The 14,502-nt window shown below is 44.7% G+C and overlaps 1 protein-coding gene across 7 annotated transcripts in view; it reads right to left on the bottom strand.

Moving 5' to 3' along the window:
* LOC144104357 (uncharacterized) overlaps positions 1–14,502 on the bottom strand; it is a 64,535-nt gene that overhangs the window by 6,686 nt on the left and 43,347 nt on the right. For 3 of the 7 annotated variants that reach the window (XM_077637302.1, XM_077637304.1, XM_077637303.1), the window contains exons 14-53: positions 14,319–14,432; positions 14,117–14,230; positions 13,928–14,041; positions 13,712–13,825; positions 13,496–13,609; positions 13,282–13,395; positions 13,068–13,181; positions 12,851–12,964; positions 12,638–12,751; positions 12,426–12,539; positions 12,213–12,326; positions 12,038–12,151; positions 11,815–11,928; positions 11,642–11,755; positions 11,423–11,536; positions 11,202–11,315; positions 11,028–11,141; positions 10,847–10,960; positions 10,169–10,282; positions 9,968–10,081; positions 9,667–9,780; positions 9,009–9,122; positions 8,854–8,946; positions 8,619–8,702; positions 8,284–8,376; positions 8,119–8,199; positions 7,784–7,867; positions 7,634–7,723; positions 7,489–7,578; positions 7,315–7,404; positions 7,145–7,234; positions 6,954–7,037; positions 6,771–6,866; positions 6,566–6,658; positions 6,359–6,463; positions 5,765–5,941; positions 5,184–5,279; positions 3,721–3,828; positions 3,121–3,231; positions 25–129 (exon numbers count right to left, since the gene is read on the bottom strand). In XM_077637302.1, coding sequence (XP_077493428.1) covers positions 25–129; positions 3,121–3,231; positions 3,721–3,828; positions 5,184–5,279; positions 5,765–5,941; positions 6,359–6,463; positions 6,566–6,658; positions 6,771–6,866; positions 6,954–7,037; positions 7,145–7,234; positions 7,315–7,404; positions 7,489–7,578; positions 7,634–7,723; positions 7,784–7,867; positions 8,119–8,199; positions 8,284–8,376; positions 8,619–8,702; positions 8,854–8,946; positions 9,009–9,122; positions 9,667–9,780; positions 9,968–10,081; positions 10,169–10,282; positions 10,847–10,960; positions 11,028–11,141; positions 11,202–11,315; positions 11,423–11,536; positions 11,642–11,755; positions 11,815–11,928; positions 12,038–12,151; positions 12,213–12,326; positions 12,426–12,539; positions 12,638–12,751; positions 12,851–12,964; positions 13,068–13,181; positions 13,282–13,395; positions 13,496–13,609; positions 13,712–13,825; positions 13,928–14,041; positions 14,117–14,230; positions 14,319–14,432 — 4,278 coding nt within the window. Of the gene's footprint in view, positions 1–24; positions 130–3,120; positions 3,232–3,720; positions 3,829–5,183; positions 5,280–5,764; positions 5,942–6,358; positions 6,464–6,565; positions 6,659–6,770; positions 6,867–6,953; positions 7,038–7,144; positions 7,235–7,314; positions 7,405–7,488; positions 7,579–7,633; positions 7,724–7,783; positions 7,868–8,118; positions 8,200–8,283; positions 8,383–8,618; positions 8,703–8,853; positions 8,947–9,008; positions 9,123–9,666; positions 9,781–9,967; positions 10,082–10,168; positions 10,283–10,846; positions 10,961–11,027; positions 11,142–11,201; positions 11,316–11,422; positions 11,537–11,641; positions 11,756–11,814; positions 11,929–12,037; positions 12,152–12,212; positions 12,327–12,425; positions 12,540–12,637; positions 12,752–12,850; positions 12,965–13,067; positions 13,182–13,281; positions 13,396–13,495; positions 13,610–13,711; positions 13,826–13,927; positions 14,042–14,116; positions 14,231–14,318; positions 14,433–14,502 lie in introns of all 7 variants that reach the window. The other 4 variants (XM_077637301.1, XM_077637305.1, XM_077637306.1 and 1 more) reach the window with 4 other exon arrangements.

The raw sequence follows: 14,502 nt of genomic DNA, 5'->3' as shown, positions 1-14,502 counted from the left end.
TCTTTCACGGTTCTAGCAAATTACCGGGAATGTCATCAGGCTTTGCGTCCTTGGGCTTCTGGCCGAAGGTGTAGGCCGGTGTGACTGCAAGCACGGTGTCTGCTTTCTCGGGGCAGTAGGCACCGGGTGCTGTGGCCATGCGAAGAGATAAAACAGCTTGTAAAGATCGGCTGGTTCTTCATGACCTGACTTTAGACTACAGGCTGTTGCTATGGGCATTAAATGAGGAGCCTTCTAAGCGTGTGCCCAATTTTCTGAAAGGAAGCACACATCTAGATTCTCAATCTTTTTTTTCTGTTTCTGAAACATAGAATTTGTACAACTGGGCAGTACTTGGCTCGGCTATTGATCCAGCAGATTTTTCATAATTTTTGTATTGGACTTGAAAGACAAATAAAAGAAAGAAAAGAGGATACTATAGTTTTGTAGAGTGCCAAGTCAATGCAGAAGCTCCTGAATAACATCATACGTAATTTAACGTAACAACAAGCCAAAAGCCATTAAGTTTTTAATCGTCATTCTTGATAGAGTTATTTGACTAGGCAACTGATTTTTGACCAGAAAGCTCTGTCGGTACTTTTGTAAGGCGGCACTGTTCTGTATATTCAGTTTACAATTTTTTTGACGAAATTTTACTTTAGGAGACATTTGTTTGAGAATGTTAGTAAATATATTAATAGATATTTATCTACTTCTAAAACAATATTTGATTCCTCTGCAGGCAGGACCAATATTACTAAGTGATATATTCTTGTTCATTCATTATCCTTCGTCATTTAGCATACATTTGTAAACCCCTGTACGCCGCCATGGCTTCAAAACGAGTTTCCAGTGAGACACAGCTGAAGGCTCTAGTGCTACCGAAAAAGCATTTGCATTACCAGGAATATCATCAGGCCTAAGGTCCTTAGGCTTGAAACCAAAGGTGTAAGCTGGTGTCGTGGCTAGAACCGTGTCGGATTTCTCGGGGCAGTAGGTGCCGGGCGCTGAAGGAAAGAAGAAAAGCCATGCAAAAGTTCGCTCGGTCATCGAGTTTCTTGTCACCCATGAGTTCCGGCTGCATTCCTTCATTAGCTACGCCAGCAACAACACACCAGATAGTGTGAAAGGTCCCTGTTAGTCGGGCGAGGTTTGTGCAGAGAAACATCAGCTCTTAGTTTGGCTGCCGATGCGCGTTCAGGTAACGAACAGCTGAAGACGGTTTAGGTGCATGCAACTTAAAGGAGGAAATGTTGGAGGCCCAAATCCGACAGTTTAGCAGAACAAGTAAAGAGTGTCCAAATATGGAGCAGTCACTGGCAAAGGCATCAGTGGAACAGCAAACCGAGACGTTAGTTTTGTAGGGCTCATTGGTTACGTCATCGGAGGATGCACAAGTATGCCCTTGTACCTTAAGCCAACATTCTAAAATGGAAATGTTGCGAAAATTTCAAGTGCCTACTATTGGACATCAGCTTTAAATGATACATAAGCTTGCACTGACGTCCACTTTCTTTATCAAGTACCGCTATAAAAGACGAAGAGGGAGATTTGCTAATGAAATCAATCGCTCAATCAATAAAGTACCTACGTTGTTAATTCTGGTGTCATAAGGATACTTCAACTGTCGAGAAAAGAGTGTCCTTCCTTCCTTCCTTCCTTCCTTCCTTCCTTCCTTCCTTCCTTCCTTCCTTCCTTCCTTCCTTCCTTCCTTCCTTCCTTCCTTCCTTCCTTCCTTCCTTCCTTCCCTCCCTTCCTTCCTTCCTTCCTTCCCTCCCTCCCTTTCTTTCTTTCTTCCTTCCTTCCTTCTTTCTTTCTTTCTCTCTGTTTCCTTTCTTTCCTTCCAGAAGTTTTTATTTTTTTCTTGCTTTCTTACTACCTCATTCCTTTCTTATTCATTGCGCTAGCACAAAAGAAAAAACTGCAGTAGGATTGGAACTGCAATATCTCTGACGTTTCGCGACGTTGCAGTGACTACACTTGCAGTGACTATGCTTGCAGTGACTATACTTGCAGTGAATATGCTTCCGCACTAATTTCTAATAAAGAGTGAGTAGTAGGAGAACTAATGCAAAGAATTAAAACACTACATGTGTGAGTGATAAGGAGACCGAGCACTTCGTAACATTCCGATTTTGAGAAGGTTAGGTGCGGGAAGGAGCTGGCAGAAGGCTGATTAACCTACCGGGAAAATCATCCCGTTTCGGTTCCTTGAGTCTCACTCCAAAGGTGTAACTAGGCTCCAGAGACCTGACACACTGATCAGCTCTGTCAGGGTCGTAGGCACCTGGAGCTGTCGAAATGCAAGGCCAAACCGGTGTTAATACCAATGCGTTGCAATCTATATATTCACAATTTACCAGTTAGCTTGAAGATTCATGCCAGTATTTCTTGTTTCAGAGAACACAAACCAATTTCTTATCTTCGAGCGGCGCAGACATCACCATGACAGCGCCGGAAATGCAGTTGTCTGACAATAGTTTATGATCCCTCAAACAACAGGATTTATGCTTTGTTCGCTTCAGTGCAATTTATAAAGACACAAGCATGCATAACTGATTGCAACGAAATCCAAGGGTCGTAACAGTATTCCAGCGAGAATATATTTTACACACGCACATAATGATACAAACCAGTGGTTCCGTGCCTGTTGCTGGTCACATCACTGCGTTTTAACTTGGAATTTCATGGACATGTTCGGAGTATCAGTTTTATTCGCGTAAACGTTATATTTAGTTGCGCTCATTAAGAGGCCTGAAATATATTAAAAGACCGGCAGTTTTGTCTCCATGTGGCCGCCTTATGAAAGGCGTACAAGGAAGTGACAATATGGGTGGAGGTCAAGTTTTCGAAGTAGCAAATCTCGAAGCTTCGTCATGTCACAATAGTTCAATCCAAAGCACCACGAGCACGCCTAAGAGCCGAGATCAAGTACGTTGTTTGGCGGAAGAGAAAGTCGTCCTCGACGAGCAGAATAGAAGCCCGTAAAGGTCAGTCGGTGCGGTAGAAAAGTGTTTGTGCCACCAGTGCAGAAGAGCGCAAGACAGTGTGCTACCAAGTGCACAGTGCAAAACCAGTGCAGAACTAGTGTAGCTATTTTCAAATGGCTTCTGCGTCACCGCCGCGTGCAAGAGTACAAACCAGGACATCCAGTTCCGCAATGACAACAGTCGCCCTTGTGTCCGAAGGTATATGAGGGAGACATGGGCCTCACGAGAGTATCCGCCCTCTCGGGGCTGTAGTCCCACGGAGCTGCGTCCCAGGCATAAAAAATTGTTAAATATGCACGAAAGCCGTAGAACACACGAACAATGAAATCCACTCATCGCTCTAATGGAATCTCCTCATGACTCCCACAATACATGAGTCTAAATAACTTGCAGTTATAACACACATCTAATAAACAGGCCGAAACTCTGGCAAGTCGTCTCGCATCGAAGTGCAAAAGTCTTTCTGAGAGAACAACTAGAAACAAGTCACACAAAAGAATTCCACACGAGTAATGAAAAGGAAAAGTTGGTTTCAGTGAAGACCTTTATTATATTGGTGACAGTACAAAGAAGGGTGCTGGGGATGAAGGTGTGCTCAAGAAGGAGGCAGAGAAGCAAAAACACAAGGATTTTACTATAACTGGGCACCATGTGTGAGCCTATACAAGATAAAGGACAGACAGTGGCACGGGAAAGGAGAAGGGCAACCACAGACGGGTGATTTGGAAAGAAAAACGCCGTAGGCACTGACCAGGCGTGGGCTCTTTTTTCGGGCACTTGATCTTTCTTCGTATTGTAAAGCTTGGCATGCGTGGGAAGCGTAGCTGTTCACCAATGCTGGGGTTATAGTAACCCGGTCCTGTTAGAGTGAAATAAACACCATGGAACACCTGAAAAGCTCTGACGCCAGAATTGCGTGGAAACTGCTTGATAATAAGGAAGTAATAGCTCATTGGGCGTCCACCCAAGCGCAGCCATACTGGCGCAAAGGAAAGCTGTACAACTTCTAGAAAAGCATCGTAGCTAAAGAAAGTTCATCCCGGTCCGATGTTCGAACCCACGACCATCGCCTGACCGGAGCTGTCGCTGTACCGACTGAGCTAGCCGGTACAGCTAGCAGATGATATGGCAAAAGCGAATTGATAAATACTTCCAAGTTGAACGAACACCGTTCCCCTTTCTTGTCATTGATCAATTCGCTCTCGCCTTTTCCATATGATAGCCGCCTCTATTTTGTTAGGGTGTCTCATTTGTTAAGGTGACTGCTCTGGTACGGTGGTGATCCTGGGCTCAAGTCCCGGAAGAGGACAAATTTTTTCTTTAATTTCAATGTTTCTGTGAAACCGACATTGGTTTCCTTTGAAGCCGCACGGATGCGCTTGGGTGGGTGGCAATGAGTAATTACTCCCTAATAAAAAAACTACGGCAGCTTGGGTATTCCCCTAAACATCAAACCAAACTGCCTAATGTTGCAAATAGTAATAAGTGTTGTTTGTAAAAGGTACACTACCAATTATGTGACCCATGCACTCCCTTTACGCACCGCTTGGTCGTCCTGAGGAAATTTGCAACAAGCATGCACACATGTCCACCCTCAAAACTGGCTGCTACTAGACCAAATCCGACGAACTGACGCTGTATTACTAATAATGTTCATTATGATCCAGAATTACAACATGCAGATCAGATAAACGTGCTAAGCTTCAAGAAATATGGCCAGTCTAAAAATGCTTAAAATGAGCGTTCTTTTTTTTTTGAAAAAGACCAGAAGCTGTCAATTTTATCTTTTTCTTTAGAGCGACGGTTTAAACTACCTCTCCACAGGAAGCAAAAACTGCAACTGCATTTACGACAATGGCATATCTTATAAACACAGCTTAAGTAGTTTTCTTTTGAGCGAAGTATTACTGTTTTTCGAACAATTTCACAAAGAAATTGAAGTTGAACAAAAGTACCATTTTATGCGCGCTGTAATTTTCTCACTGCCCACGTGCCAACCTTATTTAGCATCAGGAACGCATATCATTGAAATGTAAATACAATTCTTCCTCTACTGAGCTAGAACATGTTCTAGCGCAAGCATGCAAACCGCACTGATCACGCAAACATAGTGAAAAGAGTGAGTGGTACTAGCTGCATGGAACCACCGCCTTAAGTAAAACTGAAATTTTACAGTGCGTTTCGGCGTCTTATCCCAAAAATAGAGCACCATACCTGGAGTTTCACTCCGCATGAGCGCTGCAAAACCTTTCCTGAAGAAGAGGCTCGCAGCTGAACGGAACATTATTTGGCTGTTGTCTTCTGCTTCAGCTGCATAGAAAGGAATACTTCGAATAATATGGGACTCACACAGGCCGCCTCGTAAATAACCTAAATCTGCTAATATAAACATTTCATTGAGTTGAGAAATTACAGAGAACAACTAATAGCAACCAGCTGATGTTTGATGGGTTTTTCAGTCAGTTTTAGAAACGCGCCCTTAGAGATTACTTTTTGTCATGGGCGGACCTGCTTAGGGATCGCCAAAAAACAGGCCGAAAAATTTATCTTCCATCAATAATGCTTTTATTGTGTTGTTCGTTTCCTGTGTTATATAGCGTTTAGGAACTTTTCACCGAAAATTTATAAAAAGTAGGCACGTTCGCGGAAGGCGCATGGGAAACCTCTGGAAAAATTTGTGATAGCTAAAATGCAAGCTCCAGATAAAGTGAAGAAACTAGTCTGTGTGTGTTACCGCTTTGCATTGAAAAGTTACGTCAGAAAGTCAGAAATAAACATATAAGAGTCTTACACACCAGGAGCAACAGCCGTTTCCTGAGTCCAGGACTGATACAGTTTTGCAAACAGAGACCCCGTTCCAGGAGGCTTCCAGAAGTCTAATCCTTCTGGAAACCTGGGCGCCATTTTCACGCTTCCTTGGACAAGCCTTCCCTCTCGAAAGCTGTCGGGCGACTCTTGTCTTGTTGACGAAACTGTAGTACAAAATTGTTTCAATTAAAAGCCTATTACAGCGTTCGTTATGAAATTTCGGCGTCACTTTAAGCACAGTGCTGTAACCGGTCGGATACCAGTATGAAACCTTAAAACAAGGTTTGGACACTTGGATGTTGCCGGCATAAAAATTTCTAACTTTTTTTTTTACCAGCACTTTCTTGAAAAATACCCAGCCCTTACTCAACAGAATACAAATAGAAAAGCAGGAATATCCACGAAGAATTCATTGTATGCTTTTTGCGTACAACAGCGATGCGTTTCAATGCGTTCACCACGCGTTTTGAAAGCTTGGTGCCACAAAGATTTCTCCATCAAAGTTCGTGTTTACCGGGCGCCTGAAACGCAATGAATAACGCTGTTCTTAGTGGGCAGAAAATGTGTTACAGAACACTGACCCGTAGGCGTTCGTACAAAAGTCCTGTCCCGGGCTGACACGGTCTCTATCGTTTCGTCATCTTCGAACATGCCACTCTCGTCACTCGTAGTAAACACCGCTGGTTCTAAATAAAAAAAGTTTAAAACACAGACATCAGGGTTGGTCTCATTGAATCAGATGTGGTGAAAAGAAACAAGCAAGGAAAAGGTCGATTTTGAACTACTACCGAGAGCTTTCAAGTGCTGGGTAGAGTACCGCTCCTTCTGACTTGCAGCGAAAGCTGTTATATGTGTGTCAGACTTGGAAACGTTCTCCTTCTCTGTGGGTAAAATTAAGAAATGGCTGTCAAATAGCTATTCTGTCGATAGAGGTGCAACGGCTGCGACACTTATGCATTCATATCCTAAGCTCTGAATTCTCTGTAAACGTACCTTCAACATCGTCAATTGCATTTTGGGCTATCCGCAAAGATCGACTCCTCCCTAATCTTCGCTCAGAAGGTCTGCTCTTTTTCTCGAACTCTTGAGCTGGTGAATGGAGAAGAAGGCTAGATTTGGAGTCCCCGTTAAGAGCAAAAAAAAAAAAAATCTGCCAATATATTGCACGGGAAATACCTTCAATCTCGTCTTGCGTAGCCCTGACTGCGCGGAGCGAGCGACTTCGCGTCGTCAGTGCGTCAGTAGACTTGGCTCGCTTATCTGCGTGGACGTGTGAAGAACCATACAACTGTCTTTGTAAGCATCATCGAGGATTTTTGGGCGTATCTGTCAGCGATCAAAACTGAGGGAATGATATCTTCATATACCTGGTACTACCTCAACCTCTTTTCGAATGACCCTTAGCGATCGACTTCTTCGAGGTACCGTTCCTGTGAAACCCGTAGTGGTTGCTCGTTCTTGAATGAAAAATAAAAGAGTTATTTTCACGAAGCAAACAGACTTGCACGAGGAGACAGGAGGCTGACTCGGTGCCTACCTCGACCCTCATCGGCTCTCGCTCTCTCAACACGAATTGAGCTCTTCGGCGTGACGAGCTCCTTCTTTCCTTCTGAGGCCTTAGATAGTTCTTGAAAAGAAGAGGTGTTACGGTCACATCAAACAAGGCACAAACGAATCTCTCAATGTGAGCCTGCGAGTGACAAGAGTGTACCTTCAGTTCCGTCCAGCTTCCTTCTGAGAGAGCGAAGGAAGGTACTTCTCTTCGCAGGCGGAATCGGAGGCCGTCCACCTATTTCGGTCACTGCGAAAGGCCTTCGTCAGTATCGAACGGAAAATGGTCCAGGAGTGCAGCTAACCTTTCGTGTCGGCTTTTTGTTTGGTTATTGTATGCGGCGTGCTTCGCTGTGTCGTTGCTCCCGAGACAACAATTTCCACTTCTGGTCGCCCTTATGAAGGGAGAATATCGATTCAATTTTGCTCATACACCCAAGTGACGCAGAGCCTACCTTCCACTGCTGATTCTTGTTTCCGAATAACCTTGAAACCTCGTCTTTCCTTTGCTCCCTCTTGCATTTTCGGAGCGCGTGGCTCTGTGACATAAAAGTTACTGTTATTAGCTCACTGGCCAAGCATTCGAGTGACTCTGTGGAGACGAAGCAAAAAGCGTGCTGACCGCATCATAACCATTCAGCACCAGGATGGCGCCTGGCCATCGGTAAGCACTTGTAAGAGGCAAAGAGAAAGAAGAGGGTAGGAATGCAAACAGAAAAGAGGAGAGAGATAAAAAGAGATGTTTATCAACTAGGAAAATGCGTGCATTGGGAGATACAGTGACACGCACCCTCCGTGCGAAGTTCCTCTTGTCGGACTAATCGAAACGACCTACTTCTCTGTGCTTCTTCCAGTCGTGACGTGCGCTTTGCTGCCAAAAAGAATCAGGGCAATTAATTGAGTAAATTAAATTATAACAATAAAAATTCTGTTAACGAAAGTGCGAAGCAGATACCTTCTGGCGCTCTAATTCCAGTGGGCTCCTTGCGACCAGCGCTAAGCGAACGACTCCGCTTGGCCATTTCTTCCGAGGCTTTTGCATCCCTTTCTGTAGCTAAAAATGCATAACGTACTGTAATAAATCCCTGTTCGCCATTCTTGGCTGTTTATCTACACGGGCACAGTAATGGTAAGTATTAAGTTGACGTGGGGATTCTTCCGGGCCGTATTTTACCCTAAAGTATAAATCTAATGAAAACGGCACGTTTTTAGCAGCGAATACAGAGCATTTATCACATACATGAATGTCCTTAGCCATATTTTGTTTCTGCCACAAAAAAAAGCACTCACCATCGAGAGCACCGACTGTCCTTCGGATAATTCGAAATGATGTGCTTCTTCTAGACGTTTCCTTCAAAGATGATGCCATGGATTCTAATGTCAAGAGATGAATGGGTTGTGTTAGCTTATGGCGCATTGCATTCTAAGAAATATTCGAGAACCCCTTTTTATATGACATTTTTATAAGAATCGATTCCTTTGTGCGGTCTGTGCGCCTTTACGATCACTTTTATTGCTACTTTACCATGCTTATCCTGGAGATCTTGAGACTTGGATCTTCTCGGTGGCAATCCAAAGAGAGCTGGATTTCCTTTGTCTGGGTCATACGTCCCTGGCGCTGGGAAGTTATTGTAAAATGAAGGAAAACCAAAGCTACGGGCTCTACTGCACTGTACTAACCGGGAAATGAAGCACTGTCCGGCAGTCGCTCCTTGAGCCTCGACCGAATGCTGAAGCGTGGTGGTTTTGGAAAAACTATTTCTCTCGCCTTATCAGGATCATAATCTCCGGGAGCTAAAAGTGCACAGAAGAAAATTTTGACCCATGGTTTTTTTTTTACAAAAAAAGCGCACTCTACACTGACGCACATTTTATTTGCGCTAGAGATTATTGCTAAGCTAATAAAATGCAAGTCATAGGAAAATGACATTATTTAAGTGCGGTTGAGGATGCGTTGGAACAGACAGCATCCGGTAGGAAAGATCTGCATCTATACAAAATCGAAAATGACTTTAGCCGTATTGTTGAATAGGAATACGTGTCTGTTGGTGACGTATGCTTGCATGCATAGATAAAAGCGGTGTTCTGTGTACTCAAAAGTTGATGCTAGGCTTAGTATTCACGTTTTTGCCGTACATGGGAAAGAATGACTTTCAGGTGGACCTTAAGGGAGCCTTGCTCCGAAGGTGAATTGGGGCAAGGAGCTATATAGAGACTTAGCAGTTCGGGAAACGTCGTAACTGCAAGGCGCTAGACGGAAACAGTGATCACTTGGCGTTAGCGGAATAAGCAAGTTAGGGGTGAAAGGTTCGTGGTGTACAGCGGTTCTCGTACTGACCTGGGTAGTCGTAGCTGTACGGCTTGGAAGGTCGTAGCTTGAAGCCAAAAGTGAATTTAGGTGATCTCATTTTCACATACCTCACAGCTCTATCTGGACTGTAGTCAGCTGGGGCTGGACAACAATAGAAGGATGAAACGCGGAGAAAAGTTGTGTATTTCTTAGTCTTATTTTAATTACGGACTATAATTCCGGTCAGCTAAGAAACACGGAGGGCAAAGGAAGTGCCGATTGATATAGTTCTTGAAGAGTGGTAGGCCATTCGGAAACACTCAAAGAAAATGACAGAAAATAGACAAACCAGGGTAGTCGATGCTATCTGGCAGCTTGTCCTTCAGTTTCATCCCTAAGCTAAACCTCGGAGACCCCGGAAAAAGCACAGTTTCGCTCCGTGAAAGGCTGTAGTCTCCAGGTGCTAAACAGGCATTAAGAGATAAATGTCATCAGGGACATGTTGCGTTGCATGGCCACGCATGCAGTTAAAAAGTGTCGGAAGACTAACCCGGGAAGCTCGCCGAATCAGGTTCCCTTTCAGGAGGTTTATAACCTATCGTGTAACGGGGTGTCGAGGAGTGAACCACCTTGTCTCCCTTAGACACGTCGTAGTCACAAGGAGCTGCCACAGAAATTAAAAACAGTTATTAAAAGAAGAGATTCTTGTATTGATCAGTGCTCTCTGAATCGGTCACGAACCCTTGAGGTAACACCAACGGCTGTAATTGGTACTTAAGATTGAATTAAACAGTTTTCAAGTAAATGCTCCTCCTGTTCGCAGTATTTGCTTTCCTCCTAATTGTCAGTTAGCGCTTTTAAAGTCAATCTTGTGGTATTTTTTTTTTTGCACATTTTATTTTTGCGCAGACCGAAGCAGGGCAGATTTCAATATTTGTTTAACGTAAAGTGTGAACGATACATGGCAGATTTCAGGATTGTGGAAACCGTCTGCAGGAAGCCTTGTTACGGCACAGTTATCTGTGTTAGCACGCGAAGCGACTTTGCATTTCCTAATTTTCTACTTTCTCGCTTTATGCAACAATTTCGTCTAATTCCATAACTATTTGTGAACCGTGTTGCCTGATGTGATAGCTGGACGTGCGTCTTTGCTTGTTACACTTGCCGCGAGGGAGGGACCTTCGCGGGAAAGAAATATATATCTGAAAAGGTCGTATCGCTCACTAACCAGGAAATTCCAGTGAATCTGGCGACTTCTCTTTCAGTCTGGTGCCCATCGTGTGCTCAGGAGAATGACTACGAACCACATGGTCTGCCTTTTCAACGTTGTATTCTCCAGGGCCTAAAAGCACCGCAGAAACAATGAACGTGAAATGCGATTCCGCGAATATGACGCACCATCTACTAACCGGGATATTCCAGTGATTCCGCTGCTCTTTCTTTTAACCTCACGCCGATGATGTGTTGAGGCGAACGGTAGCGAGTAAAGAGGTCGGCTTTTCCGATCCTGTACTCTCCTGGACCTGGAAGGTATCCCCGTTTGTTTCCATGGCACAATGAAAACTACCTCTGCAGGCACTAACCGGGATACAGGAGCGAGTCTGGGGGCTTATCCCTGAGTTTTCTGCCCATATGGTGCTGCGGTGATCGACTTCTCACAACCTGGTCCGCTCTCTCGGGACTGTATTCCCCAGGTCCTAAAGGTAGTTTTTTACCGCATCGTGAGTGCCGACAAACATAAACGGGAAGAGATGCAGCCGTAATCGCGGCAAAACTTCGACAGTTTTTCGAAACACTCACTGACCAGGAAAATCCACAGAGTCCGGCGGCCTGTCTTTGAGCTTGACACCGATTCGGTGCTCAGGGGAGTGACTGCGCACCACTCGGTCTGATTTTTCGACGTCGTACTCCCCGGGGCCTAACATACAGCAAAGATGTGCAGGAAGTCCAATTTCACCAAAGTGCGCTGGCACCGACAGACCATCCAAACAATATTCATGAAAAGCTGGCGCCATCAACTAACCAGGATAGTCCAGGGAGTCAGGTTTTCTATCTTTCAGCTTCATGCCCATGACGTAATGAGGTGACCTGCCACAAGTAACGAGGTCGGACTTTTCGATCAGGTACTGTCCTGGTCCTGAAACACATGACCAGCTACTTTTCAGGTTCTGGGAAGACTCGCTGGGCACTACTAACCCGGATAATCCAAAGAATCTGGTGGCTTATCCCTGAGCCTCTTCCCCATCTGATACTGTGGTGATTGACTGCGCACCACTTTGTCGGCTCTGTCCACATTGTACTCTCCTGGTCCTGGACATTTTTACATCATTATTTGCGACAAATGAAATGGCGACAGTAATGAAGAAAAACATTAGGTTAAATTCGGCAAAATAAGTGGTAAATATCAAGCGCTACTAACCCGGGAAGCCCAGTGAATCTGGTGGCCTCTGCTTTAGCTTCGCTGCCATCATGTGCTCAGGAGACCTGTCTCGAATCACTGAATCGGCCTTTTCTATGTAGTACTCCCCTGGTCCTAAAACGAGAAATTGTTATTTTCTAGTAGCGGTGAGTCACTACTGCTGCTTGCTACTAACCGGGATAGTCGAACCCCTCCGGCGGTTTTTCTTTGAGCTTCTTCGCCATATGATACTGCGGTGAACGACTTTGAACCACATGGTCGGCTTTGTCAACGTTGTATTTACCTGGTCCTTAATATTAAATTGAGGGTGTCATTAGGAATGAAAAAAAAATCAGTCATCAATTCAGAATAATACACATCAAATCTGAAGAAATTAACAGTCACTAACCCGGAAAATCAAGCGAATCTGGTGTCCTGTCCTTCAGCTTGACGCCAATCCGGTGCTGAGGTGAGCGAGGTTTCGTTATGAATCCTGCCCTCTCTACGTCGTATTTTCCTGGACCTGAAGATGCCATTTTGTTTTCAACGTTACCGCGCTTTTATTATTCACGTACTATCAGTTTCAACAGAATTGGAAACAAAAATTAGAACTGGACAAACCCGGGAAGTCTAGCGACTCCGGTGCTTGGTCTTTAAGCCTTATACCCATTCGATGCTGCGGAGATTGACTTCTTGTCACACCGTCTGCCCTCTGCAGATTGTATTCTCCTGGACCTAAGAACGCCGTCAGATTAATAGAACTCAAGAACAAGAATAATACCACGGGGAAAGGCAAGCAAATGCTCGAATCCCAGTAAAGTGAATATTGCAAACCAGGGTAGTCCACTGATTCCGGTTGCCTGTCTTTTAGCTTGACGCCAATGCGGTGCTGTGGTGAACGACTTCTTGTGACATGGTCCGCCTTGTCGACATTGTATTCCCCTGGACCTAAGGCAGTTATTTAACCGCGAGTGCAGCGAAATGTTAGCAGATAGAGTTACTAAAACGCCAAAGCATGCTGTGGAGCATAACGGGTATGAATATGACAAACCAGGATAGTCCACTGAATCCGGAGGTCGCTGTTTTATCTTAGCACCAAATCCATGCTGAGGAGAGCGACTTCTCGTAACATGGTCTGCTCTGCCCACATTGTATTGCCCAGGACCTAGGCATTTCACGGCACTTTCAGCGCGAAAGAACAGTAATGATGCAGTAAGCATAGCATGCGAAAATGATTTCAATGTGATAAAATAAATCCTACGGACCCGGATATTCCAGAGAATCTGGTGGCGTATCCTTGAGTTTAATTCCGAATCGGTGCTGTGGGGACGTACTTCTTGTCACGTGGTCTGACCTCTCCAAGCTGTATTCACCGGGACCTGAGCACGGCATTTTATAGAGCATTAAGGTGATGGCTTCGGACAGGAACATTTTTTGTGATAGCAACATATCAATTCTTCAAACGCCAATATAACTGACCTGGGTAATCAACAGAGTGCGGAAGTCTCTCCTTGAGCTTAACACCCATGCGATACTGTGGTGAGCGAGTTCTTGTAATATGGTCTGCTCTATCCACGTTGTAGTTTCCTGGACCTATAGTGACGTCGTTGCATTGTCAGTGATTATCAATGGTCAAAGAGCAGTAAACTTAGGAAGAGAACCACGTAAATATTGTGCAATATTCTCATGACCAACCCGGATGTTCGTATGACTCCGGTGGCTTGTCCTTAAGCTTGGCTCCTATTCTGTGCAGCGGAGAGCGGGTTCTTGTCACAGTGTCTGCTTTCTCTACATCGTATTTCCCTGGACCTACGGGAATCATTGCAGTTTTATTGCTATTCTTCGTGAAACAAAGGGTAAATTCTGTGCAGGGCGGACGAGGTAGTGGCAGCAAAACATCACGTCACTGACCAGGGTAATGATGAGCCTCTGGAAGCTTGTCCTTTAGCTTGATACCAAAGCGATGTTGCGGCGACCGGCTTCTTGTCACATGGTTTGCTTTATCGACAGTATACTTGCCTGGGCCTGTGGATGTATTTATACTTTCGTTAGTTGGAAAGATTACGAAGATTGGATTTAAGAGAGTGGAATTAAACAGACCGGGGTAGTCAAGAGATTCTGGCGGCTTGTCTTTTAGCTTCGCGGCCATTCGGTGTTTTGGTGAACGGCTCCTTGTTACTATGTCTGCTCTGTCTGCGTTGTATTCGCCAGGGCCTGTGTCATCATTTCGTCATTAGTGATCAAGGGTCACACGCATCTCAGGGAAACTAAAGGCGTGTGTCATTGAGCAATTAAAACTGACCAGGGTAGCCATGAGATTCCGGGGTCTTGTCTCTCAGCTTCTCCCCGATTCGATACTGCGGAGAGCGGCTCCTAGTCACGTGGTCAGCCCTGTCGTAGTGGTACTCGCTAGGCCCTAGAAATGTGCAAACAAGCCTCACACTACGTAATATAGATTCGTCCTCATGAAATATCGAATTATGTTT

Source organism: Amblyomma americanum, chromosome 9 (genome assembly GCF_052857255.1).
Source record: "Amblyomma americanum isolate KBUSLIRL-KWMA chromosome 9, ASM5285725v1, whole genome shotgun sequence".
Lineage (NCBI taxonomy): Eukaryota > Metazoa > Arthropoda > Arachnida > Ixodida > Ixodidae > Amblyomma > Amblyomma americanum.
Note: the sequence above shows the minus strand (reverse complement) of the source record. Positions and strands in the feature narration are given on the sequence as shown.